This window comes from Paroedura picta, chromosome 12 (genome assembly GCF_049243985.1).
Source record: "Paroedura picta isolate Pp20150507F chromosome 12, Ppicta_v3.0, whole genome shotgun sequence".
Lineage (NCBI taxonomy): Eukaryota > Metazoa > Chordata > Lepidosauria > Squamata > Gekkonidae > Paroedura > Paroedura picta.
The window spans coordinates 25903576-25924574 of NC_135380.1; the positions used below are offsets into that span (position 1 = coordinate 25903576).

The following is a 20999-nucleotide window of genomic DNA, read 5'->3' on the forward strand; positions in this document are numbered from 1 at the left end:
GAAGCAGGCAAGGTACTTGACCAACCTGCAGCTAAATACAGCCTGCAGGATCTAGTGAGTTCAAACCGAAACTGACCAGCATCATGCCCTGGTGGGAAGATCCCCCATCGTTTGCTCTAGATATAACTTGTGGCTGTTCAAGGGTTTCTCAGTTCAGTTTTGCCTCTTGGGACATCATGCTATCATAATAAAGAGCTGATTGAACTCCTGGCTTCCTTGAACCTACAGATTTAACAGGCTACAGGAGGAAGGGGCAATTTTGGAGGGCAAACTGTGTGGCATCACCTCCCCAAACACTACCCAGACCAGAGAGATGGTACTCCCGACCAGGAGGCAGATGCTGGGGGAGGCAGAGAGGGCTCCCGCTCCTTCTTCCTCACCATGTTGGAAAACGGGGTTCAAAGGGGGGCAGCTGACCAACGTCTTGCCTGTCGTGGTGGCCTCCTCAGCAGGTGAGGCTCTTCGCAATAGGGAGGGAAACAGGCTGACTCCCTGCCTCCAGTGTAAACAGTGTGGCCACCCAAGGGGCCGGCTGCAGATTTGCCACCCACCCCCGCACGTGACAGCAAGACCTCAAAGGGTTAACCTTATCTTTTGTGATTCCCAGGCTCCTGCCCCTTTAATTGCTTTCACTTTCACCGGAGCGGAAGTTGGAAGCAAGAATCCCCGTAGAGCCAGGTGGCAAGTGGGGGCTCCTCGATGCCCGGGACCGCGGAGGCGTCTTCTCGCTGAGCCCCCCCCCTCCCTCCCCGAAGGGCGGTGGGCTGGAGCAGCAGCCCCAGCGATGAGCAAAGAAGCCGAGTGGAGAGACTCGCTGCTCTACTACTACTGCATCAAATTCGCCCTCTCCGCCTACTCCACCCTCTTCTCGGTAGGTGACTCGGGGACCTCCCGCCGCCGCCCCCCGCCGCCTCCTTTCGGCCGCTTCCCGGGCTGGAGACCGCGCCGTGCGCCTGGGCGAGGAGGGCGAGCGGGCTCTGTTCCCCGCCGCCGCCGCCGCGCACCCGAGCAGCTTGTCATTGTCTCCATTTTGGTCGCGTCGAGCTCTCTTTGCCGGGCTTCTTTCGCCCGAGGCTCCGCCGCCAGTAACGGAGAGAAACTATAATAATACGGAGATACATCCACCACCCCGGATATTTAGGCTCTTTTGGGCAACCCGGCTTCTGGGTTTCCATTCTCTCTGGCTTTCCCTGGTTGTGTTTTGCGCGAGGCGGCGATGCATGCGCGCACACACACACGCGCGCACGCCCCTTTTTGTTGTGAATGAGCATCTTTGTAGGAACTGAGCGAGAGGGGGCCGCCTCGGTCCTCTCGCTCATCCTTCCCGGTCCCACGGCCAGGCTGCCCGAAGCAAGGCCAACAAGGCAGCTGGGAAAGGGAAACTGGAAGCCCTCAACACAAGGAGGGATGCACCACTGGGAGCTGCTGGAGCCCAGCGCCAAGCTGTGACCTGGGGCTTAACCTTGGCCAGATTTCATCGGGGCTCAGCCTCTGAGTTTCCATGGCTGGGGTTCAAGCCTGCAAAATAGGTAGAAAGGAGTGCGTGTTTTCTCCTCTGTATGGATGGCACTCCAGCCTTTTGCTCTTCCCAAGAGTAATGAAATTTGAGTGCTGGCCCTGCCTTCAGGCCACATTTGACCTCAAAGCGGCCTTCTTCTCTCCATCTCCCCCCACTTTAAGATGATGCTACTGGAAAGGATGGCTATTTCTGATAATTCCAGAGGGGTGGCTGTTTTACTGTACTGCTCCAAAATGAAACAACCAAAAATAATTTCCCCTTGGTTGCATCTGAAGACGTAAACTGTGACTCACAAAAATGCACACTGAAATAAATGGAACTTGTGTTTTATTCTGAGACCAATGAAACCATGGTGGAGTAGTCTAAATGCTCAGCTGTACAAATATATATTATTATGGCAATTACATTAAGTGCACAGGTGACTCCTCTGAGCGGTTACAGCTTGCCCACCCAGCCATTAATGGTTAGCTCTGCTTATGCCCAGGCAAGCCCAACTGCATCAGCTCAGAGTTGGCCCTGGCTAGTATTTGGATGGGAGACCTCCAAGGAACTAGGACCATGACATGGAGGCAAGTCACAGCAAACCACCTTCAGACCTCTCTTGCCTGACTGCCAGACAATCTCCGGAACTCCTGTCCATACTCCGCACATGCCATACAATCAAGCAAAAGCAGTATCATCGTTGGCTTTTCTCAGCTCCTGGCAGAGGTGTTTTAGGTGTTTGCATGACCCCTGTCCTCCAATGCACTTGTGTTGCTTTGGCTGGGATTGTCCTGGACTGAGTTGTACTAAAAAGCTGCAATATATCAATTACATTTCTGTGAAAATAAAATCTAGCTGTGGCTTTTTGACCAACTCTGAGGGGAAAAAATGGGCCCAAAGTTACCCAGTTTGTTATAAAAGCACATATAGATCTGCAAAGAGCCAAATTAATTTGTACCTTTTATGGAAAGAGAACGAGGAGCGAGTCATACAGGGGGGCTGTGAGGCCGTCTGTTGCAGGAGTTGCATGAAGTTGGTGGCGAAAAGTGCAGGCAAGTTGCACCTGACTTCTGAGCCCATAAGGTTTTCAGGGCAAGAGGCCTTCAGAAGTTTGTTTGTCTTTGCCTGCCTCAGTGTAGCAACTTTAATTGCCTTGGTGGTCTCCCATCCATATACTAGTCAGGGCTGACCCTGCTTAGCTCTGGGAAATCAGATGGTCTTGAGCCAGCCTGGGCTCTCCCAGGCTGCAAGTTACTGGGTGTATTAAAGGGGTGGCAGAGGTAAAAGGGGCCTTATTTTGAGGAGGTTGAAAGAAGAGATTGTGTGATGCGATGGAGCCAGCAGCAGGAAAAGAGGGGAAATGGTTGAGCAGTGCAAGAAATTTGGCTTTCGTACATTTGTTCATTAGATGTATTAACAAGGATAATGAGGGGGAAAGTTTTTATATTTGCTGGTAATGATGCAGATGGACCATAAGGAAGGCCGAGCGTCAAAGAATTGAGGCTTTTGAACTCTGGTGCTGGAGAAGACTCTTGCGAGTCCCTTGGACTGCAAGGCGAACAAACCGGTCAGTCCTAGAGGAGATCAGCCCGGACTGCTCTTTAGAAGGCCAGATCCTGAAGATGAAACTCAAATACTTTGGCCACCTCATGAGAAGGAAGCTCCCTGGAGAAGAGCCTAATGCTGGGAGCGATCGAGGGCAAAAGAAGAAAGGGACGACAGAGAATGAGGTGGCTGGATGGAGTCACTGAAGCAGTAGGTGCAAACTTAAATGGACTTTGGTGAATGGTAGAGGACAGGAAGGCCTGGAGGATCGTTGTCCATGGGGTCGTGATGGGTTGGACACGACTTCGCACCTAACAACAAAATGATGCAGAGAGCTGAGTGATATGCTAGCATTAAAAGAAGCTTGCATTTTGCAGTCAAATATGCACGCCCTTGGATGCAATGGAATGATTCCTCACATGCACAATTCAAGACTAGTTCATGCATGTGAAGAAAAAGCAGGACTCTAGCTACTGTCATGGTATGACCGGGTATGGTCTGGTAATTAAGGAAGGCTCATCCCACCACACACCGTCATACCTAGTTCTGGCCGCTACCGTAGCTGTCTGCAACTTGTGAAGGATTGGCCTTTTCCCAAGGTTGTGTCCCCTTGGCGTGGCACTCTAGCTTTCTGTTGAGGTTCTGTCACGTGAGTGATGGTGCTGGAAGGTCTTGGAATGTCATCTAAGTGGAGGCAGGTAAAGATTTGGCGAGAATCGTTGTGCAAATCATATAAATGTAATGCGTATGCCTGTGTTGGGTCTTTTGGTGTTAGGGTGGAGCATGGGGTAGGGGTTGTGGTAGTGGGAGGGGTGCTGGTTGGGGGAGAGATTCGAGGAGATGTGGAGATGCCTCTTATTCATTTGTGATAGTCACATCCTACCTTTCCACCCGATAGGGGCCTCAAGGTGGCAGACAATTTTAAAGGCATTAAATTCCATAATGTACATATCATATGTAAAGCCAGAGATTAAAGCAAGCACGTAAGAGAATGGCATAGAAAACAAAAAGTCTTCACCCACTGGCAGAAGACAATGATCAAGAGGGATAAACAAATTTCCCCAGGGTGGAAATCCCAGGATTTTGGTTCCATAGATGGGGGGCGGCTCCTGAAAGTGATCATAATGGTCAGCTAGGTTTGCATGGAAGTTGGAGATCCCTAAGATGTGTGTGTCATGCCTGCCCCATCCACAGAGAGACCAATAGAGGCATTCTTATTTCCTCTGTTTCAAACTTGTTGATCTTCATGGTCCGCTATGTGAAGAATAAGAGTTGGATTTTTTACATCCCGCTTTTTATTACCCCCAAGGAACCTCAAAGTAGCGTTCAATCATTTTCCCTTTCTCTCCCCACAACATGTACCGTGTGTGATAGGTGGGGCTGAGAGAGCTCTGAGAGAACTGTGCTGAGGACTCAACTTGGTTCTCCAGATTAGAGGCTGTTGCTCTTAACCACTATACTGCCTTTCATAACTACACTTAGTAAGAGCTTTACTAAGTTAGACGATCATGTAGATATGGGCTTCTTTCACGTAGTGGGTTTTCCCTGGCTTGGATCTTGTTTTTTACACATCTGTGTAATGTCTCCCCATGATTGCCTATGGTCTGTGTCTTCCCCTACAGTCTTTTGGGAAAGATTGCAGTTAAATCATCTTTGCACGCTATGTGGATAGGAAGGCGCACATTCTTGCAGAACCTGCTCATGTATGTGCTGTTTTCCTAGCCTCAGCCCCCTATCTCCCCATACCTCCCAAGCTACTGGGCATTAAATGAAATTAGTAATTGACATATTGCCATCATTGACATAATGCTACAGAGATGTGTCAGTTGCATTTGGCTCCTGTCAATTACTGATTATTTTTAGGAAGTCTGCCCAAGCCCTCCAGTGGCATGGGGGAAGACCTGGTGGTTGTAAGGGGCTGCCAGCAATGTGTGAAGAAAAGTGTATTCTTTTTGGCAAAAGAAGGAACTCAGAATCAGTGTCATGTGGATCCTGCCCCTGGCTTGCTAGACCTGAACATGGCCGAATGAATCTCCTAATGACATTCTATCTCAGTTAGTGCTAGCCAGTTATAAAGTCCTTCAGCAACCATGAACTGGAGGACGGGGTTGCTATTTCCACCCCTAAGTCCGTTCTCTGTCTTTGTATGTCTGTAGACCAAGACTGGAATCCGTGTTAGTCTGTAATATCAGAGCAGGCAGTGACTCACAAAAGTCCATAGCATGCCACAAGTTCTGTCTCTTGCTCCTTTCTACTGCAGATCCATAGACAGGGGCCAGTTTTCACTTCTATTTTGTTCCCAGTTCAGATTAAGGCTGCTTTGGCTTGCCAGAGCTGGCCGAGATGATCTCAGATGTTGTGTTGATGACCTTGTCCCAGGTCACTTTTCCATTCATGCTGTCAGGACAAGACATTCATGCCATTTGTGACAACCATGGGTAATGAGCCTAATGCACTGAGCAATTAGTTGATAGTCTTTTAGGAAGTCTGATTATCTGGACCTTGGTCATGGTGCCAGCGCTCTCTGCTGAAGGCATGGTCAAACTTGTTGAACTTATTGCATTCCCCTCAAGGGATGTGGACCAATTAGAGTGGATCTGCCCTTGAAGAATGACAGTCAAAGAATCTTTGCTTCCTGGATAATATGAGTGACTTAATCCCATCATTTCAGGGCAAAACACAAAAGTGTGTTTTCAGACTTTTCTAAGAATCGTGGTGTCAATACATTTTATTCCCCTGTTAGCGATACCCCAGTATCTTGTATGCACCTACATCCATCCAGAGTCTTTTGAGACTGGGCACATGCAAAAATGCAAGTAAACACTTTGCATTATAGTAGGAAACGGGCTGTATGGTGCAGGTGGGGCAGCAGGTGACTGAATGCAATTTCATTGTCCCCTTGCCCCCTCCGTATGTGTTTGCAGGATTGTGTGGCAGGCGGGTAATTTAGAGATGTGTGGATTACTGTTAACCACAGGAATTGATTTACTGCTCAGTGAATCGTTTGCTTGTAAAAATAAAAAGGTGTAACTCAACAGATTGTGTGGGTTTCCAAAAAAGGGAGCGGCAAGAATAAGAAAAGCAATAGTGTTCTGAGTTGGGTGTGTTTTACTTTTTTGTATTGGGGCATGAAGAATTCTGTCATTTCATGGACCTGCAAGACTTCCCCAGGGTGCAGCAGGCAGGCCACCCTCTCCCGCCCCTTCCCAGAATGGGAAAGGGCTGGTGCAGCCTGCCAATGCTTTAGCAGGGGCCGCCTGCATCCCCCCTCCCCTGAGGCTTCAGTGGGCCGTGGCAGGCAGGCCCTTCGCCCTCCCTCCCCACCGACCAGCAAAGGCCCTCTGAGGCCTGGGCAGGCCACACCAAACAGTCCCCTCAGCCCCCTCCCCCCTGGGCTCCCCCTCACCCGGGAGCCCCACTTACCTCCTTCCCTGTCAGCAGCCAGGGGCACACTGGCTGCAGGCTCACCAGATTACCCTTGGCTGGGCTGTGGGGGGCTGGGCCTGTCTGGACTTTGGGCCAGTTGGGATGCGCAGAGTGTATCCCGGTTGGCCCAAAGTCTGGACAGGCCCCGTTCAGTCTCCACCCACCTACCTTTTGCTTATTTTAACTGCGGAAGTTGTTAATACAATTCAAGCAGTGACAATCTCTCTTTTTCTCTCCCCCCCCCCCTCCTTGTTTATTATGCACTTAAATTTTACGTCCTGCTCCTTGAGTGATTTTCAAGTCATTTCTGCAGTCAGGGGAACTGTAAAAGTTGTGTTGCTAACTTTTTGGCAGGTTGTCTGTTTTAACTTAACAAAAAAAAAAATCCCATTCCACAGTGTTCTCTCTCCTGGGCTGTAAGGACTGTTTGCCGTTTCTGAGGCGTCCTTGCTGTCATAGAATTGAGACAATGGCCTTGCAAACCTTCTACAAGATGATTAACCACATAGAAAATGGCCCTCTTGTAATTAGGGAAATTGCTATCTTGCGGCAGGCCTGCACAGGCTCACAGAAGCAGCCCATTTGGCTGTTCAGGCTGCTGCGGCTTCTGTTTGCACTGTATAAAGGAGATCTTTAGGCAGTTGCTGTGCAGTTATGGAGGGTTTATGTGCAAGCTGTATTATGGCATTGCATAATGGAGTGTGTGTGTGTATGGAGAGACCAATGTCTTCCAAATTATACTGCGGACAGTTGAAGGCTAATTGAATTTACATTCAGTCTACCAGTCATAATATAAGGAGGGAGATGGTTTGTGGGAGACGCAGCCTGCAATCCCTAGCCTGAAGTCTGGTACGTACTTCGCTGTGGCCAGTTTTCCACCTGGTTTCATTGTGACTGCCAAAGTTGGCTTATCAAAAGGAATACAACCCAAGGAGAGAGCATGAAAAAGTGGGTGTTTTTCTTTTTCATGAGCAGGGAGAATCTTGACGTGACGTGGGATCCTTGCAAGCTGTGCGAAAGGGAATACGATATATTTCCATAAGAAAATCAGCTATTGGTGTCCATCTTCCTGTGGGGGACAGGGGTTCATGAACAACAGGAGTCTCAGAGTTGGGCTGATCCCTGCTGTGGTGTGTACTTCAGTTCTTCAATAAGAAACCGTGATTAGTTTCCCTCCTGGTTATAGTTCTGAGAGCATCTCCAACCTGGAGTACACCTACTGCATAACAGGGACCTGAAATAGGTGGTATCCCAGCAGGTGGAAGATGCCATTTTTAGGTTAAATAAATAAATAATAAAAATGAATACATTTTGGGGGGAGATATGGCCTCCTCTTTTCAGTGCTCTTCCCTACTTGTTGGGCATTCTTTTAAAGCTAAAGGTAAAGGTATCCCCTGTGCAAGCACCAAGTCATGTCTGACCTTTGGGGTGACGCCCTCTAGCGTTTTCATGGCAGACTCAATACGGGGTGGTTTGCCAGTGCCTTCCCCAGTCATTACCGTTTACCCCCCAGTAAGCTGGGTACTCATTTTACCGACCTCGGAAGGATGGAAGGCTGAGTCAACCTTGAGCCGGCTGCTGGGTTTGGACTCCCAGCCTCATGGGCAGAGATTCAGATGGCATTTCTGCTGCCTTACCACTCTGCACCACAAGAGGCTCTTTGGGCACTCTTTTACACAAGGCAATATTTTAAAATGCCAGTCTGAAGACGTGTGGTCTTCTTACCACCTCCAGATCTCTTTCTGACTCATGCATAGACCTGGTTTAAGAGCTGAACAGAGAAGCGTGGTTAAGGCATTGCTGTGAATCTCTAGGTGATGGCTGGATTACAACTCATTTCCTGGTGACAGAGCTCAGTTTCCCTGAAAAAAGTGGCTACTTTGGAAGTTAGACTGTTGATTGTTTGGCATTAAACCCAGCTGAAGTCCCTTCCCAACTCAGACCTGGCAACCCTTGGTCAAGTCACTGGCAGTCTTCAAGCAAAGGTTGGATACACACTTTTCTTGGATGCTTTAGGATGCTTTGGGCTGATCCTGCATTGAGCAGGGGGTTGGACTATATGGCCTGTATGGTCCCTTCCAATTCTATGATTCTATTATTCTATAAGTCAAGAACGGCCCTGTGAATGGCAAAGAGAGTAAATCAGAAGGCTCTTCTCCCTTCAAGTCAGTTGAGTTGGTATAGTGTGAGGTGCTTAATCTTGGTGTCATGAGTTCCTGTAAAGCAAGATGGAAAAAGAAATGGCTGTACTAGAAGATGTCTGATGCAGTTCATCTCTGGCCAAAATGAATCCCAGAGAGGGAGAAGAAAGAGAGGCTCTTCAATCAGGCAGGGTTGGTTACTGCTGCTGCTTGGCTGACCTTTTAGGTAATGGTATTAAATTGATGTCTGCTGAGCAAAGAAATATTTCATGCCTTCCTGTCAATATCTTTTAACTACAAATACTTTCTTGACTTTCTGGTCTTGGACTAAAAGGTGGCCGGTGTTTCCTGTGCAGCTGTGGAATGTGCATCTTTGTGCGCGTCTCATGGAGGGGTCCCACTTCCTGGGATCACCAATTTTGCTGACCCCAGCCTCAACCATAGATCTGGTGGAAGAGCTCTGTTTTACAGGCCCTGTGAAAAGCTGACAAATCCCGCAGGGCCCGCAGTTCACCTGGGAGCTCATTCCACCAGATAGGGGCCAGGACCAAAAAGGCCCTGGCCCTGGTCAAGGCTAGGCACGCTTCCTTGGGGCCAGGAACGACCAATAGATTCTCGCCCGCAGAGCGTAAGGCCCTGTAGGGGGCATAGGGCAACATGCGGTCCCTCAGGTATGTGGGTCCCAACTCGCGTATGGCCTTAAAGGTTAAAACCAAAACCTTGAACTGGATCCGGGCAGCAATTCTGAGGGCAATTCTGTCCACCTGAGTCCCAGAGGTTGAGCAGGGAGGCATTTCTGGGCTTCCTGCAGCCCCCCAACCTCCAGAAGGCATGCAGAGGTTGCCCCAGCTCCCCGCCCCCCCCCCCATCCTCCAAGTTGAAAGAGGCCAGGAGGCCAGGGCAACTTACTGGCAGTGGGGCATGCTGTGATGCTGGCTCCTCTTCTACCCAGCAAACCTCTGAAACTGGCCTCAGAAGTTGGGGGTGGTGAGTTGGCCTGAATCTGCACTTACTTTATTTATTCTGTTGTGGATTCTGCTGAAGCCAGATTGATTTGAACTTGGGTCTTCCTCTCCCCTAATGGGTTCGTCATCGGTGGCCAGATCCAGGCTGGGAAATACTTGGAGATTTTTGGGATGGAGCCTGAGTATGGTGGGACTTGGGGAAAAGAAGGGAAGGACTTCAATCCGGTGTGATATTATAGTGTTCAATTTAAAGCAAACATTTTGTCCAGGTGAATTGATCTCTGTTGCCTAGAGATGAGTTGTAATCCCAAGAGATCTCCAGTCACCACCTGGAGGTTGACAAGCCTAGTGCCATCCAACCAGAAGCCTTCCCACCCTACAGGATTGTCCTATCAGCGTAGATGTGGGAGGAATGAGGCACAAAGGCCTCAAGGAATGCCAACCAACCTCCAGGTCTTGCGGTTTACCAAAGGGAAACATTTTGCTCATACGAGTTGGCAGGCAGGGCATAGCAAAGACAGTGAGTAATAGCGACTGAGCCTTCTCCTGCCCCTTTGCTCTCCAGAGACTCTTGAAAACATTTATTTGATTTTTTATCTAATGTGCTTCTGTACTGCATAGAGACTTGAAAAGGCAACTTGCCATCTTTCACAGACACACAGATATAGACGCACACACACAGACACAAAACTCCAGATGAGATGTGAGAGATCAGAGTTGAAGGATCAGATCTCTGTGTGAGTGAGAATTATTGATTCAGAAGGATCTGAGATCTGTCTAGGTCTGCAATGCAAAAGCTGTAGGTCGGTGTACTTTCCCCTCAGGGATCTGAAGAAGGGTGCTTGCTCATGGAAGCTTACAGCTTGAATAAAACTTTGTTATGAATCATAATTGAATTTGTTTCATTACTTTATGCTGCTTTGGCAGTCAGTTATTGGCTAAATAGTTAGGTGAGAATAGACTACGTTTCTGGACAGTGTTCCCCTGGCCCTGATCTGCAAGAAGTTCCAAAGGTTGACTCTTAACTGGATTGGTTCCCTTGGAGGAAAATGCTGCTTATTGTTTCTGTAGTACTCTAGCTTTATTTAAAGATGTACAGGTGGAGGCATTCCTACACGGAGCAAGATCTGTCCACCCAGATCACCTGATCGCTGGAAGAGAATCCTGCACCTTGAGGTGCTTCAGTCCATTCCCAGCACTCTTTTCCATCTCATTGTTGGCATAAAAAAGACTGCATTTCCCAGTCATGTCTCCAAAATCCATTCAAAGAAAGAATGGACACCTTTAAAGCCTCTCAGACCCCTCCCATTCTACACAAGGAACACAACTATCCCTAAAACAAAGTGGTACCCAGTTTTCATTGATTAAGTGCAAATTGGATGACAAAGCTCCTCTGCTCAGTCAGTCTGCCTCACATCAATATGTGAACCAATCCCTCCCAAGCCGGACCGGACCTGCAGTCTTGGGTCTGTCTAGGAAAGTAGGTGTAGTTTAACCTCTGAACATTCATGCAGTCCCAATTAAATGTCGATCTCAGATTTATAACAGCACAATATAGAAAATGTGCATTTATTTAGTACATTTCTAACCCACTCTGGTTAATACATGGTCCTATAAGCTGGAGAGGCAGAAAGGAAGGGAGAAGATGGTGGTGTCGTTTTCTGAGCTGCGGATAAAGCTTGGCAGGTGTGAAACCGATATGAGCTTAGCCCTTGGATCTGCTTCCAAGTTAACCACCCATGTGCCCTTGGCATTGGAGCATTTATGACTCCTGACAGCTCAACTTCTAATTAAAACAAAAAGTGCATGGCGGATAAGCATCCAATGGCACATATCAAAGGATGAGGGGGGGAAAGCCAGCTTAAGAGCTGTATCTATATAATGTGCTTTCTGAGGGGAGTGTCATGTCCAGCAGATCTCTGGCTCCAGGTATTTTCCCTGCAACATCAATCAAACCTGTATGGTGCCAGGAGCCTTTTCAGTTAATTGAGATCAGCTGGTCTTGTGCACAGGTAGTCGAGACAGAGTACTTTGCTCATTGAGCACCTAGAATGCTTAGTGTTTCCCCTACTGTCAATGGAAACTTGATATCAGGGCATTGTACATCTGTCCTTTCAGATGGGGATGTCTGTAGGGGGTGTCAAATGAGTCATTCCTGCTAGCTAGGCAGCTGGACCCACTCCCCTCCAGAGATATGTTGTGTTCCCTACGGTAGGAAGTTCCAGGGTGAAGCAAAATGCTGCCATCCTTTCACCGGCTTGTTCAAAGCTGGCCAAGCTTTTCATTTTGTCTCCATTTCAGTCAGCTAAAATGTTTTAGTATATACTGGTCACCTGTTCTCCAAGTACATTATCAAGCACCCTAGGATCTCTGTAAGACTTGGGAAAAGGTTCATTTTGTACGTCCAAAGGGAGTGCACACATCTGACGTCTGACACCAAGCCCCCATGTGGGGAAAACTTTTTAAAGCTTCTACTTTTATTTTTAATTTATTTGGGAAGTTTATATTTTGCTTTCCTGCCATTTAAAAGGTTTTTAAGTCAACTTCAAAAGTAAGTGTGTCTGTGTATCTCTAGATCAGCCTTTTCCAACCTTTTGCCCATGGAGGAGCCCCTGCAATAATATTCCAGGCTTTGAGAAGCCCTGGAAGTGGTGTCAGCTGGCCACGCCTCCCTGTCATGCCCCCTGGAAGAGACATGTCACCCCAAATGGCTTCACCGCCTGCATTAACAGGACTGTGGAGGGAGAGACAGGAGGTGTTTTAAAACGGGAATAGGCATGCACACTCTGCCCTCTCCAGGTGCAGAAACCATGAAGTTCTCACAGCATTAGGCCAATTTTACCACCTGTCAGTCCATTCCTGTTTGCCAGGTGTGTCCAGGGAGCTCATTTTTTGGATGGGCTGTTCCTCTGTTCAGCAGATTGCTTCAGCTGTTCCTTCCTGACAGTACAGAGTACCACAATTGGCTTTCTGCACATACATGCTCCAACGTAGCCCAGCTTGGCCCTGTCCTCCCTGTCCTTTCTGCTGTGCTTGGCAGGCAGTTGCTTACATAGCTGAGTCGGTCATAAGTGAACACTGTGATTTCTTTTCTCTGCCTTTAAAAGCTATCTCAGAACCCTATAGAGGTGTCAAGGGCTTGCCATTCTCTTTGGATCAGGTGTCTTCTGTGCAATCATGGTTCTGTGGACGCCTAAAGCAAGTCTGTTCAGCAATCATTTAAGTCATTCCGTGCGGAACCCAACAGGTCCAGGGAACGCAGCATCCCTGGGCAGGGTGTGTGATGCTGCCTGTCATTTCCTGGACCAGCAGCCAACCCTGGCAGTACAAAAACTGACTCCCCCGATCAGATGCTGGCCAGATGGCTCGGCTAGTAGCGTAACAAGTGGCCGTGGCTTGGAAGTCATCCCTTGCGGTGCTTCTGGAAGCATCGACAGCTGCTTGTTCAAAGGTACGTGGTCGGTGTGTTTTGTCTCTCAGCCCCCTTGATCCGGCAGAGAACTAATCAGTGCCTCCCCCCCCCCTCACTGCCACAGTTCAGAGATGACGGATGTAAAGTATGTAGGTTTTTGACAGCATGAGACGTTTCACAGCAAATTGCTGAGTTCAATCTGATGTATGCAAGTGGGGAAGGCCAATTGTCATCCATCAAATTAATTGCTATCGGGAAGAGAACAAGAGCAAATGGAGTTGAAGTGGGAAGGCTCTCCCCAGCGGAACTCGCTTTCCTTGAGAAAAGTGAGTTTGCTTTTATACCCCGCTTTTCACCACCTGAAGGAATCTTAAAGTGGCTTAACAATCGCCTTCCCTTCCTTTCCTCACAACAGACACCCCATGAGGGAGGTGAGGCTGAGAGAAACTGCTCTGTGAGAACAGCTCCTAACAGGACTGTGACTAGCCCAAGGTCACCCAGCTGGCTGCATGCAGAGGAGCATGCGACTTGCCAGATTAGAAGCCCACCACTCTTAACTACTACACAAAGTTGGCTTGAAGAATTTAAACACTGCTACCTAGAGGCCAGGAGTGGTTTCCTGTAATCTGTTTTGCCAAACGTAGGGATGCTAGTTCCCAGGTGAGACCTGGGGATTCCCTGGTTTTACAGATCATCTCTAGACAACAGAGATCAGTTCCCCAGGAGAACATGGGTAGACTCCATGGCATAATACTCCATTGAGGTCTCTCCCTGCCCAAATCCCACCCCTCAAAGTTTCCAGGTATTTTCCAAGCCAGAGTTGGCAACCCTAGTCAAGCATCTTCTGAGGCAAAGAGCCTCCATGTACAGAAGCAGTTTGCCTTTAAATTTAAGGTACTCAGTGAACTGAGAAGACCAATTACCCTGATTCTGAGTCTACATTGGCCCCTGCCCAGCAGCTGCTGGAGACAGAATGCTGGACAAAATGGCAGCACAAGGTGAGATCATTTGGGTTAGGGTCAGAGGTGACAGAGATGAGTTGGGGGATTGTGTCAGTGTTAGCCTCTCCCAGTAAAACGGGTTCCCCTTCAAAGCAGAGTGGGGAAAGTGGATTAAGCCAATTTTGCCCTTGTGAAGCCAGCTTCCCCGGTTTTAATAGGCATCTTCAAATGCGTCATCCCGATGGAGAGACTTTTTATTTTAAAATCCATTTTTACGCTAGGATGACTCCTGTCAATGACAGTCAGACCCCCAGTGGATAATTTGAAGTAGATAATCTCCAAAGACTTGGGAAACAGCCACTCCCTGCCTCAGTTTTCTGTGTTCCTTTAATCAGCCGGCATATTTTCCCTCTAAATGAGAGAACTGATAGGGAACATCTTATGTTTCAAGCCCTGGATTGCTGTCTCCAAGACAAGTCCTGGCAGTGATGCCCATGCTGGTGCTGCTGATATACTTTTGAGGGCCTTCTCAAATTGCTCATGTTCCAGCATCTTTCCAAACCCTTTCGAATTTCTAGCCAAAATCGTTTTTCTGAAACTTGGTTTTTGCTGTTAAACATCCTGAGTATTCCAAAACTGCCTCATGCAACTCGAGCATGGGGCTTGAGTCCACAAATGACTGGGAGACAAGTGGTGGTAAAGCAAAACTGTGAGCCATGGTAATTCTCCATGTGAGGGCTGTGCAGGGAGAACGCATGAAGCTGCTGTACAGTCAGGCCATTGACTCTTCAAGAGCATATTCTTTGACAGGGAGCCATATCCCCCTGTAGTGCTGGACGTGTACGGTACAGTCCTGCCCTTAGGATTTGGTAACTGGATAAACGGTCTGTCACTGAATCCCATGTTCTCTTTCTTTAAAATTTGCTTAATCCTCTATATCAGAATAATTCAAATTACATAGATCTCCAAGGGCTTTCTTCTCTTTTCTCTCTTCAGCCAAGGGAACAGCTATCCTTTTCTTCTCTGGGAAAAATAAAATAGATCATTTTGCAGCCAAAATTATTGCGCTTGCGTGCCCTTCTAATTAGAAGGAGCTCAAAGCCTGCAGTACTTTGCACTGCACACTGCTCTCCTGCTAGACATTTGCATAAGGACTGGAAGGTTCTTTGATGCCATAATCCAATAAAACTAGAATGTGTTCTTTGACCTTATTTCAAGAAAGGGCAATTCTACCGGACTGTTCTCTGGAAAGATGTGTAGCCTTGATCTTAGGATGGCTATCATGGAGAAGGCTGCAATAAAGTTGCTTCATTTCTCAGGAGGGCAAAGTAGGGTGCAAATGTCTAAATAGTAAGATTATAGTAGCAATTTTATTGGCAGTTAAGTTTGGCTGAGGATTTGAGTTGCTCCTTTCCCAGGTCCCATTCCCAACATCAGTTTTGGAAAACCATATATTTTTTCTTTATTAAAGCATTGCAGCCAAACGTCCATCTTGCCCACATGTATAACAAAATACGCTTTCTAATTTCTCCAGTCTTAAAAGTGCAAACATTTTGGGGACCCCTTATCTCAGGTGGTTTTTCAGGGGGCACAATAACTGCTTTGCTTGTTCGTGTGGAAGGCTGCTCTGTCAGTCTCTGCACTTTCCTGTCTTTGCCCTCGCAATTACTGGCACCTTAGGTGCAGATATAATAGTCCATTTCTGACTCTCCTCTTCTCTGCAGCCAGGTAATTGATGTCTTGCATTGCAGATCACCATGAACTGCTGAAGCAATATGAAAGACCCATGAGCTTAAATGAAGGGAGGAAAGTTGACAATAAGAATACTGGGTCCAGCACCTAAAGCAAAGCAACAAGATAAAGATCCATCCACTGACAGGACAGAGAGAAACAGGTCTATCTTGATCCATCTCCCCCTTTTATCTGCTTTCCTAGCATGGAAGCCTCTGTGAGGTGCCGGGGGGCCAGACCCATAGCAGGAGTCTTCCTGCCAGCAACCCTTGCTGCCTGCCACCACTCCATTGGCCAACAGGTGAAGACGCATCGGCCGTGACACAAGCAAAAGAAATGAGTTTCAAGCTGGTGATGGCAAATAACAGTTCATCCCAGTGGAAAACAATTTTCTCAACCCTCGCTAAAACAGGGCTCTTGTATGGAAGAAGGGTGCATTTTTTAGACAGGGGTGACTGGAGCTTTGGCTGGGGGGGTGGAAGTAGGGCAGGTGGGGTCTTTTGTCTAGGTGGAACATGACAAGAACAGCTGTGTGCTGCCATCAGCCTTGGGGAAAACAGTTGACTAAAAACAGCGATGAAAGGGGAAGCGTGAAATATCCAGAAGCCAGCCAGGGGGATGTTTGTCTCTCAGCTGAAAACTGGGCCATCACTCGCCCTGCTTTTGAGAGCTCTGGCAGAGGGGGGGGAGGAACAATGTTGAGATGCCAGGCATGAGGGTAGCAACAGTTTTCTTCCCATAACTAATTAACTGTCCTTTGTTCTTTCCCGTTGTAAAGTTTCACTTCATTAACCTTCTGTTTCATCCTTCTAAAAACCTTGTTTCCAGCTTGGGTGGAACAATGAAAATCTCTTCTTCTTTTTTTTCTCCCCCCTTGAGCTTAGCTTTGTTGCTCCAGTATGTCATGCAAATCAGGGAATGACAGCCGGGATCCTGGGAGTGTCTGGTGCTGATCAAAGCATCAGCTTGTCCAACCCCCCCCCCTCCAGTCCATGGCAGCTAATGTGAAGGAGGACCTCCTCTGAGTTCTGCTGTCTGGTTTAGTTTTTGAGGAAGAAATTCTAGTGGATTCTGCCCTGTGCATAAATCTCTCCCCAACTGACTTCCAGGAGTGCCAACACTGAGATGGAAAATTCCTGGGGCTTTAGGGGTGGAGCTTGGGAAGGATGAGTTCTCGGGGGGGGGAGGACCTCAGTGTGATATAATGCACCAAAGTGGCCATTTTCTCCAGGGAAATTAATCCCTGTAGTCTGGAGGACAGGTGTAATTCCAGGAGATCTGCAGGCCCCATCTGAAGGTTGGCAGCCCTATTTGCTCTCACTCTTAAATGATACCCCTAATCTTTCACCAGTAATGCCTTGACTTCCCTTTGTCTTGTAGCAGTTTTTTTTCCTGCTGCTTAGGTCAAAAGTACAGGAGTAGGTTTTGTTTTCAGTTATCTCTTTAATCCCATTGACACTTTTGGACATCTGATGGAGGTCTTTGAGTAATCTGTTCCACTTAATATTTTTGGTAAGGGCTTGGAGGAGGAGCATGTCTCATGGCTTAAGTGCCACTCAGCGCTTAACACCCACTCACCCCTGAGTGCCTCCTCCTCCAACTGGCTTGCCTGTTTGTCCAATGGCCAGCCAATTGCCTCCTGTCCCCCACCTCTGACCATCCCCTCCTCCTCCCACGTCTCTCCCAGGCTCGGAGGCTGCAGATCCCTACTGCGTGAGAGCTGTTCCTGCCGGTGAGTTCCTGAGCAGGTGACCAGTTTTGCAAAGCTTGCTCATGGCACATCTGCTTCTTTCCCCCACCCCACTCTTTTGCAGATCATAGGCCTGGTGATCCTCAGTGTTGGCATTTATGCAGAGGTGGAAAGGCAGAAGCATCGGACCTTGGAAGGCCTCTTCCTTGCTCCAGCTGTGATCCTCCTGCTGTTGGGCATAACTATGTTTGCGGTTTCCTTTATTGGAATGGTGGGATCCCTCCGAGACAACAGGACACTGCTGAAAACTGTAAGGCTGTTTATTGAATTCTCCCCTTCTTTTGGCCCCTTCTTGCTTTATATGTTTTGTTCCACCAATTTAACTCTCTCTCTTTCCTCCAAAGAATCTTGGGAGTTGTAGTTGAGGCACCAGGAAATTAAAAGCTTAGCACCTGCCCCTTTTCTTCCATGGAAATGACTGTTTTAGCAGCTGAAACCTGCAGCGTAGATGCCATTTAGAGACAGAGGCTGCATTCAGATGTTGCAAACAAACCATAATTTGTTCACAGCACAAACAGGCCTGGAATCCTTGGGCTTGCCCACTGACTGCCGAATATGATTATTATTATGCTAAGGATGATCGGGAAAGGAACATAATTTTGTTTAAAAGCAAAGATTATTATTATTTATGGCATAGAGTTGGGAGAGGCTCAGAAAAAAGGCAGACTGCTAACGGGGAATGTGGCAGTGGTTTCTGAAACCATGCATGGTCTGGTAAAAGATGAGTCAGAGGGAGAGAGCATTTTTCTTCTCCCCAAATAATAGAATTCTGATGGCTCGTAGATTCAGGACAGACAAAAGGAACTGTTCATTCTCCATGCATAATTCACTTGCAAAACTCAATGCCACAGAATGCAGAGATGGTCACTAGCCTAGCAGAGAGCAAGGGTGGCCAAACTATGGCTCTCCAGATGTCTATGGAACTACATGCTGGCAGGGGCTCATGGGAATTGTAGTCCATAGACATGGAGAGCCACAGTTTGACCATCCCTGGCATAGAGGGCTTTAAAAAGAGATTAGGCAAATGCATCTATGCTAACCATCATGGCTGCCAAGGAACATAAGTGAAACATCCAGGTTGAAAGGTAATGAACCTCTGAAAAGCAGTTGCTGGGGATTCTCTGTCCCCTGGTTGTGCTTCTTCTGGGGCACCTGGTTGACCAATGTGGGAGAAACAGGGTGCAGGATAAGGTGCACCATTGATCTGATCCAGCAGTGCTCTTTTGGGGGAGAAGGGAATGCTTGGGAATGGTAGAGTATCTGCTTTGCGTACAGGAGGTCTCAACAACAGCAGAAACAACAGTATCTTTATTGGCATACTAAAAAGAAAAGTTTAGTACCGATTATAAATAACAATTATTGTCCATGGTGGGCACCCTGAGTGCTGCGGGGGGCGGGGGGGGGGAAGGTTCAGGCTGACCAGCAGCCCTCCCTTGGGTACCTCAGGGGGACTCTCAAGACTCATCAGAGTCACTCAAGGCAAGAATTCACACTTCCAGTTTCCATTTGAAAGAGTGGGAGAGCTGCTTTTGTATGCTGTTCCTTCTGCCTGTTTCTCTACATTGGCTATTGATGCCCTGGGAGCCAGAAGGGGTGAGCAAATGAGAGCATAAGGAGGGAGAGAAACGGGTGGAGCATGTTGCCCCACAGAGGTGTGATATGTCCCAGGACCAGGTTCTGGGGGTTAGAGGCTGTGCATTTGGGGTGGGGACATAGGGTTGGCCAGTGTAGGAGAAGGATAGGGTGGGGCACCTGATGCCCACTCACCTCCTTCCTTCCCCCCCCCCACCAGGTGCTGTGCCTGTGGGCACTGTCTTGGCAACATGGGGGCCACTTGGGGGATGGTGGTACAGTAGTGGGCATTAAAATGGGGTCCTCATACTCATAACGATTGGAATGCACTGGACTAGATGACTTATAGGTCTCTGTCCAACTCTGCAGTTCTAGGAACCATAATTATAAAGCTGATTCCACGGGGGTGGCCAAATGGTGGCTCTCCAGATGTTCATGGACTACAATTCCCATGAGACCTTGTCAGCCTGTGCTGGCAGGGGTTCATTGGAATTGTAGCCCATGAACATCCTGAGAGTCTCAGTTTGGCCATCCCTGATGATGTAAATTGGATGGAGGGAGTGTACTTGCCTCTCCCAAGTACCTTATTCCCCGGTCCATGTATTTCAGATGGATAAGAACTGACTTTTGAGATAATAGTTGATGCTTCTGCTACAATAAGCTTCTTCTTTTAAAAATATGGTTTAAAATGAAATCTAAACTTTAATCTCTTAAAATGACCTTCTTGCTGATTTATGAAAGGCTGCTTATTTTTGTAAAGGGAAAGAAATCTGTGGGAAATCATATAGTGCCATATATTATGTCTTGATGTGGAGGATGAAGAAGCAGCGGGACATGCCAGGTATCCTCCACTAGCCCATCTGGGTGACCTTTTACTCCTGTTTTATGCTTGGGAATGGCCTGATCTCTGCAACAGGCTCAGTCATCGAATGAATTATAAATGTGTGCTACTCTGCCCGCCAGTCAAAGAACACAAAACATTTACCTTCTATTTCATGCAAAGCACTGCCTTGCTCAGTAATTGCTACCAACCACTGCCTCTCACTGAGTTATTTGTAGGGAGCAGCACAATAGTTATAACAGAAAGAAGAAAACCAGAAGAGATATTTGTGCAAGGCACAGAAAGAAGTCTGGGAAGCATCCAGACTAACATTTCCATAAGCGCAAGGAATCCTGTTAATGGATTGCAGTTTTCCTGTCTCCATTCTCTGCCAGCTGAAAAGGGGAAAAAAGAAAAGGAAGTTACACAATATGAAAATGAGGACTACTGTGTCCTGAGCAAAGACAGTTGTGTCCAATATAATGTATTTGTTCTGCAGTGGCATGTCCCTTATCCCATGAAGTTGCCTTGTACTGCATCAGACCCTAGGTCCATCAAGCAAAATAGACTGTTGGTAGCTCTCTACCTGGTCCTTTGAACCAGAGATGTCAGGGATTGAACCTGGGACTCTACCACAGAACCACGGCCCTTCTAAAGGAAACATGGCAGTCCAAGGCACATTGCCATTTTTTCCCATCTGGAGGTCACTTATAATTTTGGGAGAACTACACCTTGCTGAGAGCCATACCCCCACACCATGGTAGAAGATTCCCTACCAGCAGCTTGGCCGAGAACAGCAACTTATCTAGCAAGCTGAGACCAGAACTGCTGCTAAGTAAACATAAGGGGGAGGGACCCCCCCCCATCAGAATGCTGAGGAGGGGCTCACCTGAAGCACCTTCCAAATGTGACTATCCTCTGCTTGCCCTTCAGGAATGCCCACGGCTCTTTCTTTGCCACCCCTGTGAAGGTCCAAGTTCACATTTGAGGGCCACTTTGGTTCCATGTGGAGTTTTTCTTGGTGCCAAAGCGGGAAGATGTTAGAATATGAGCAGTACTGGCAGGTGAGCCCAGCAATGGAACCCCAGCCCATTCGACTGCATTTGATGTCTGCACAGATGAAACTTCCCGTGTCACGCTGGGTTGGGCTGACAGCTTCACGACAGCTTGTTTTGCACAGCGACAGTTGCTCAGT

At 47.9% G+C, this 20999-nt stretch overlaps 1 protein-coding gene across 2 annotated transcripts in view; it reads left to right on the forward strand.

Annotated features, from left to right (window-relative positions):
- The first annotated feature begins 619 nt into the window (after positions 1-619).
- Positions 620-20999, forward strand: part of LOC143822182 (tetraspanin-15-like) — a 97310-nt gene continuing 76930 nt past the window's right edge. The window contains exons 1-2 of one of the 2 annotated variants that reach the window (XM_077307051.1): positions 622-871; positions 17477-17662. In XM_077307051.1, the coding sequence (XP_077163166.1) occupies positions 785-871; positions 17477-17662 (273 nt within the window). In that variant the 5' untranslated portion in view covers positions 622-784. Of the gene's footprint in view, positions 872-17476; positions 17663-20999 lie in introns of both variants that reach the window. The other variant, XM_077307052.1, reaches the window with a different exon arrangement.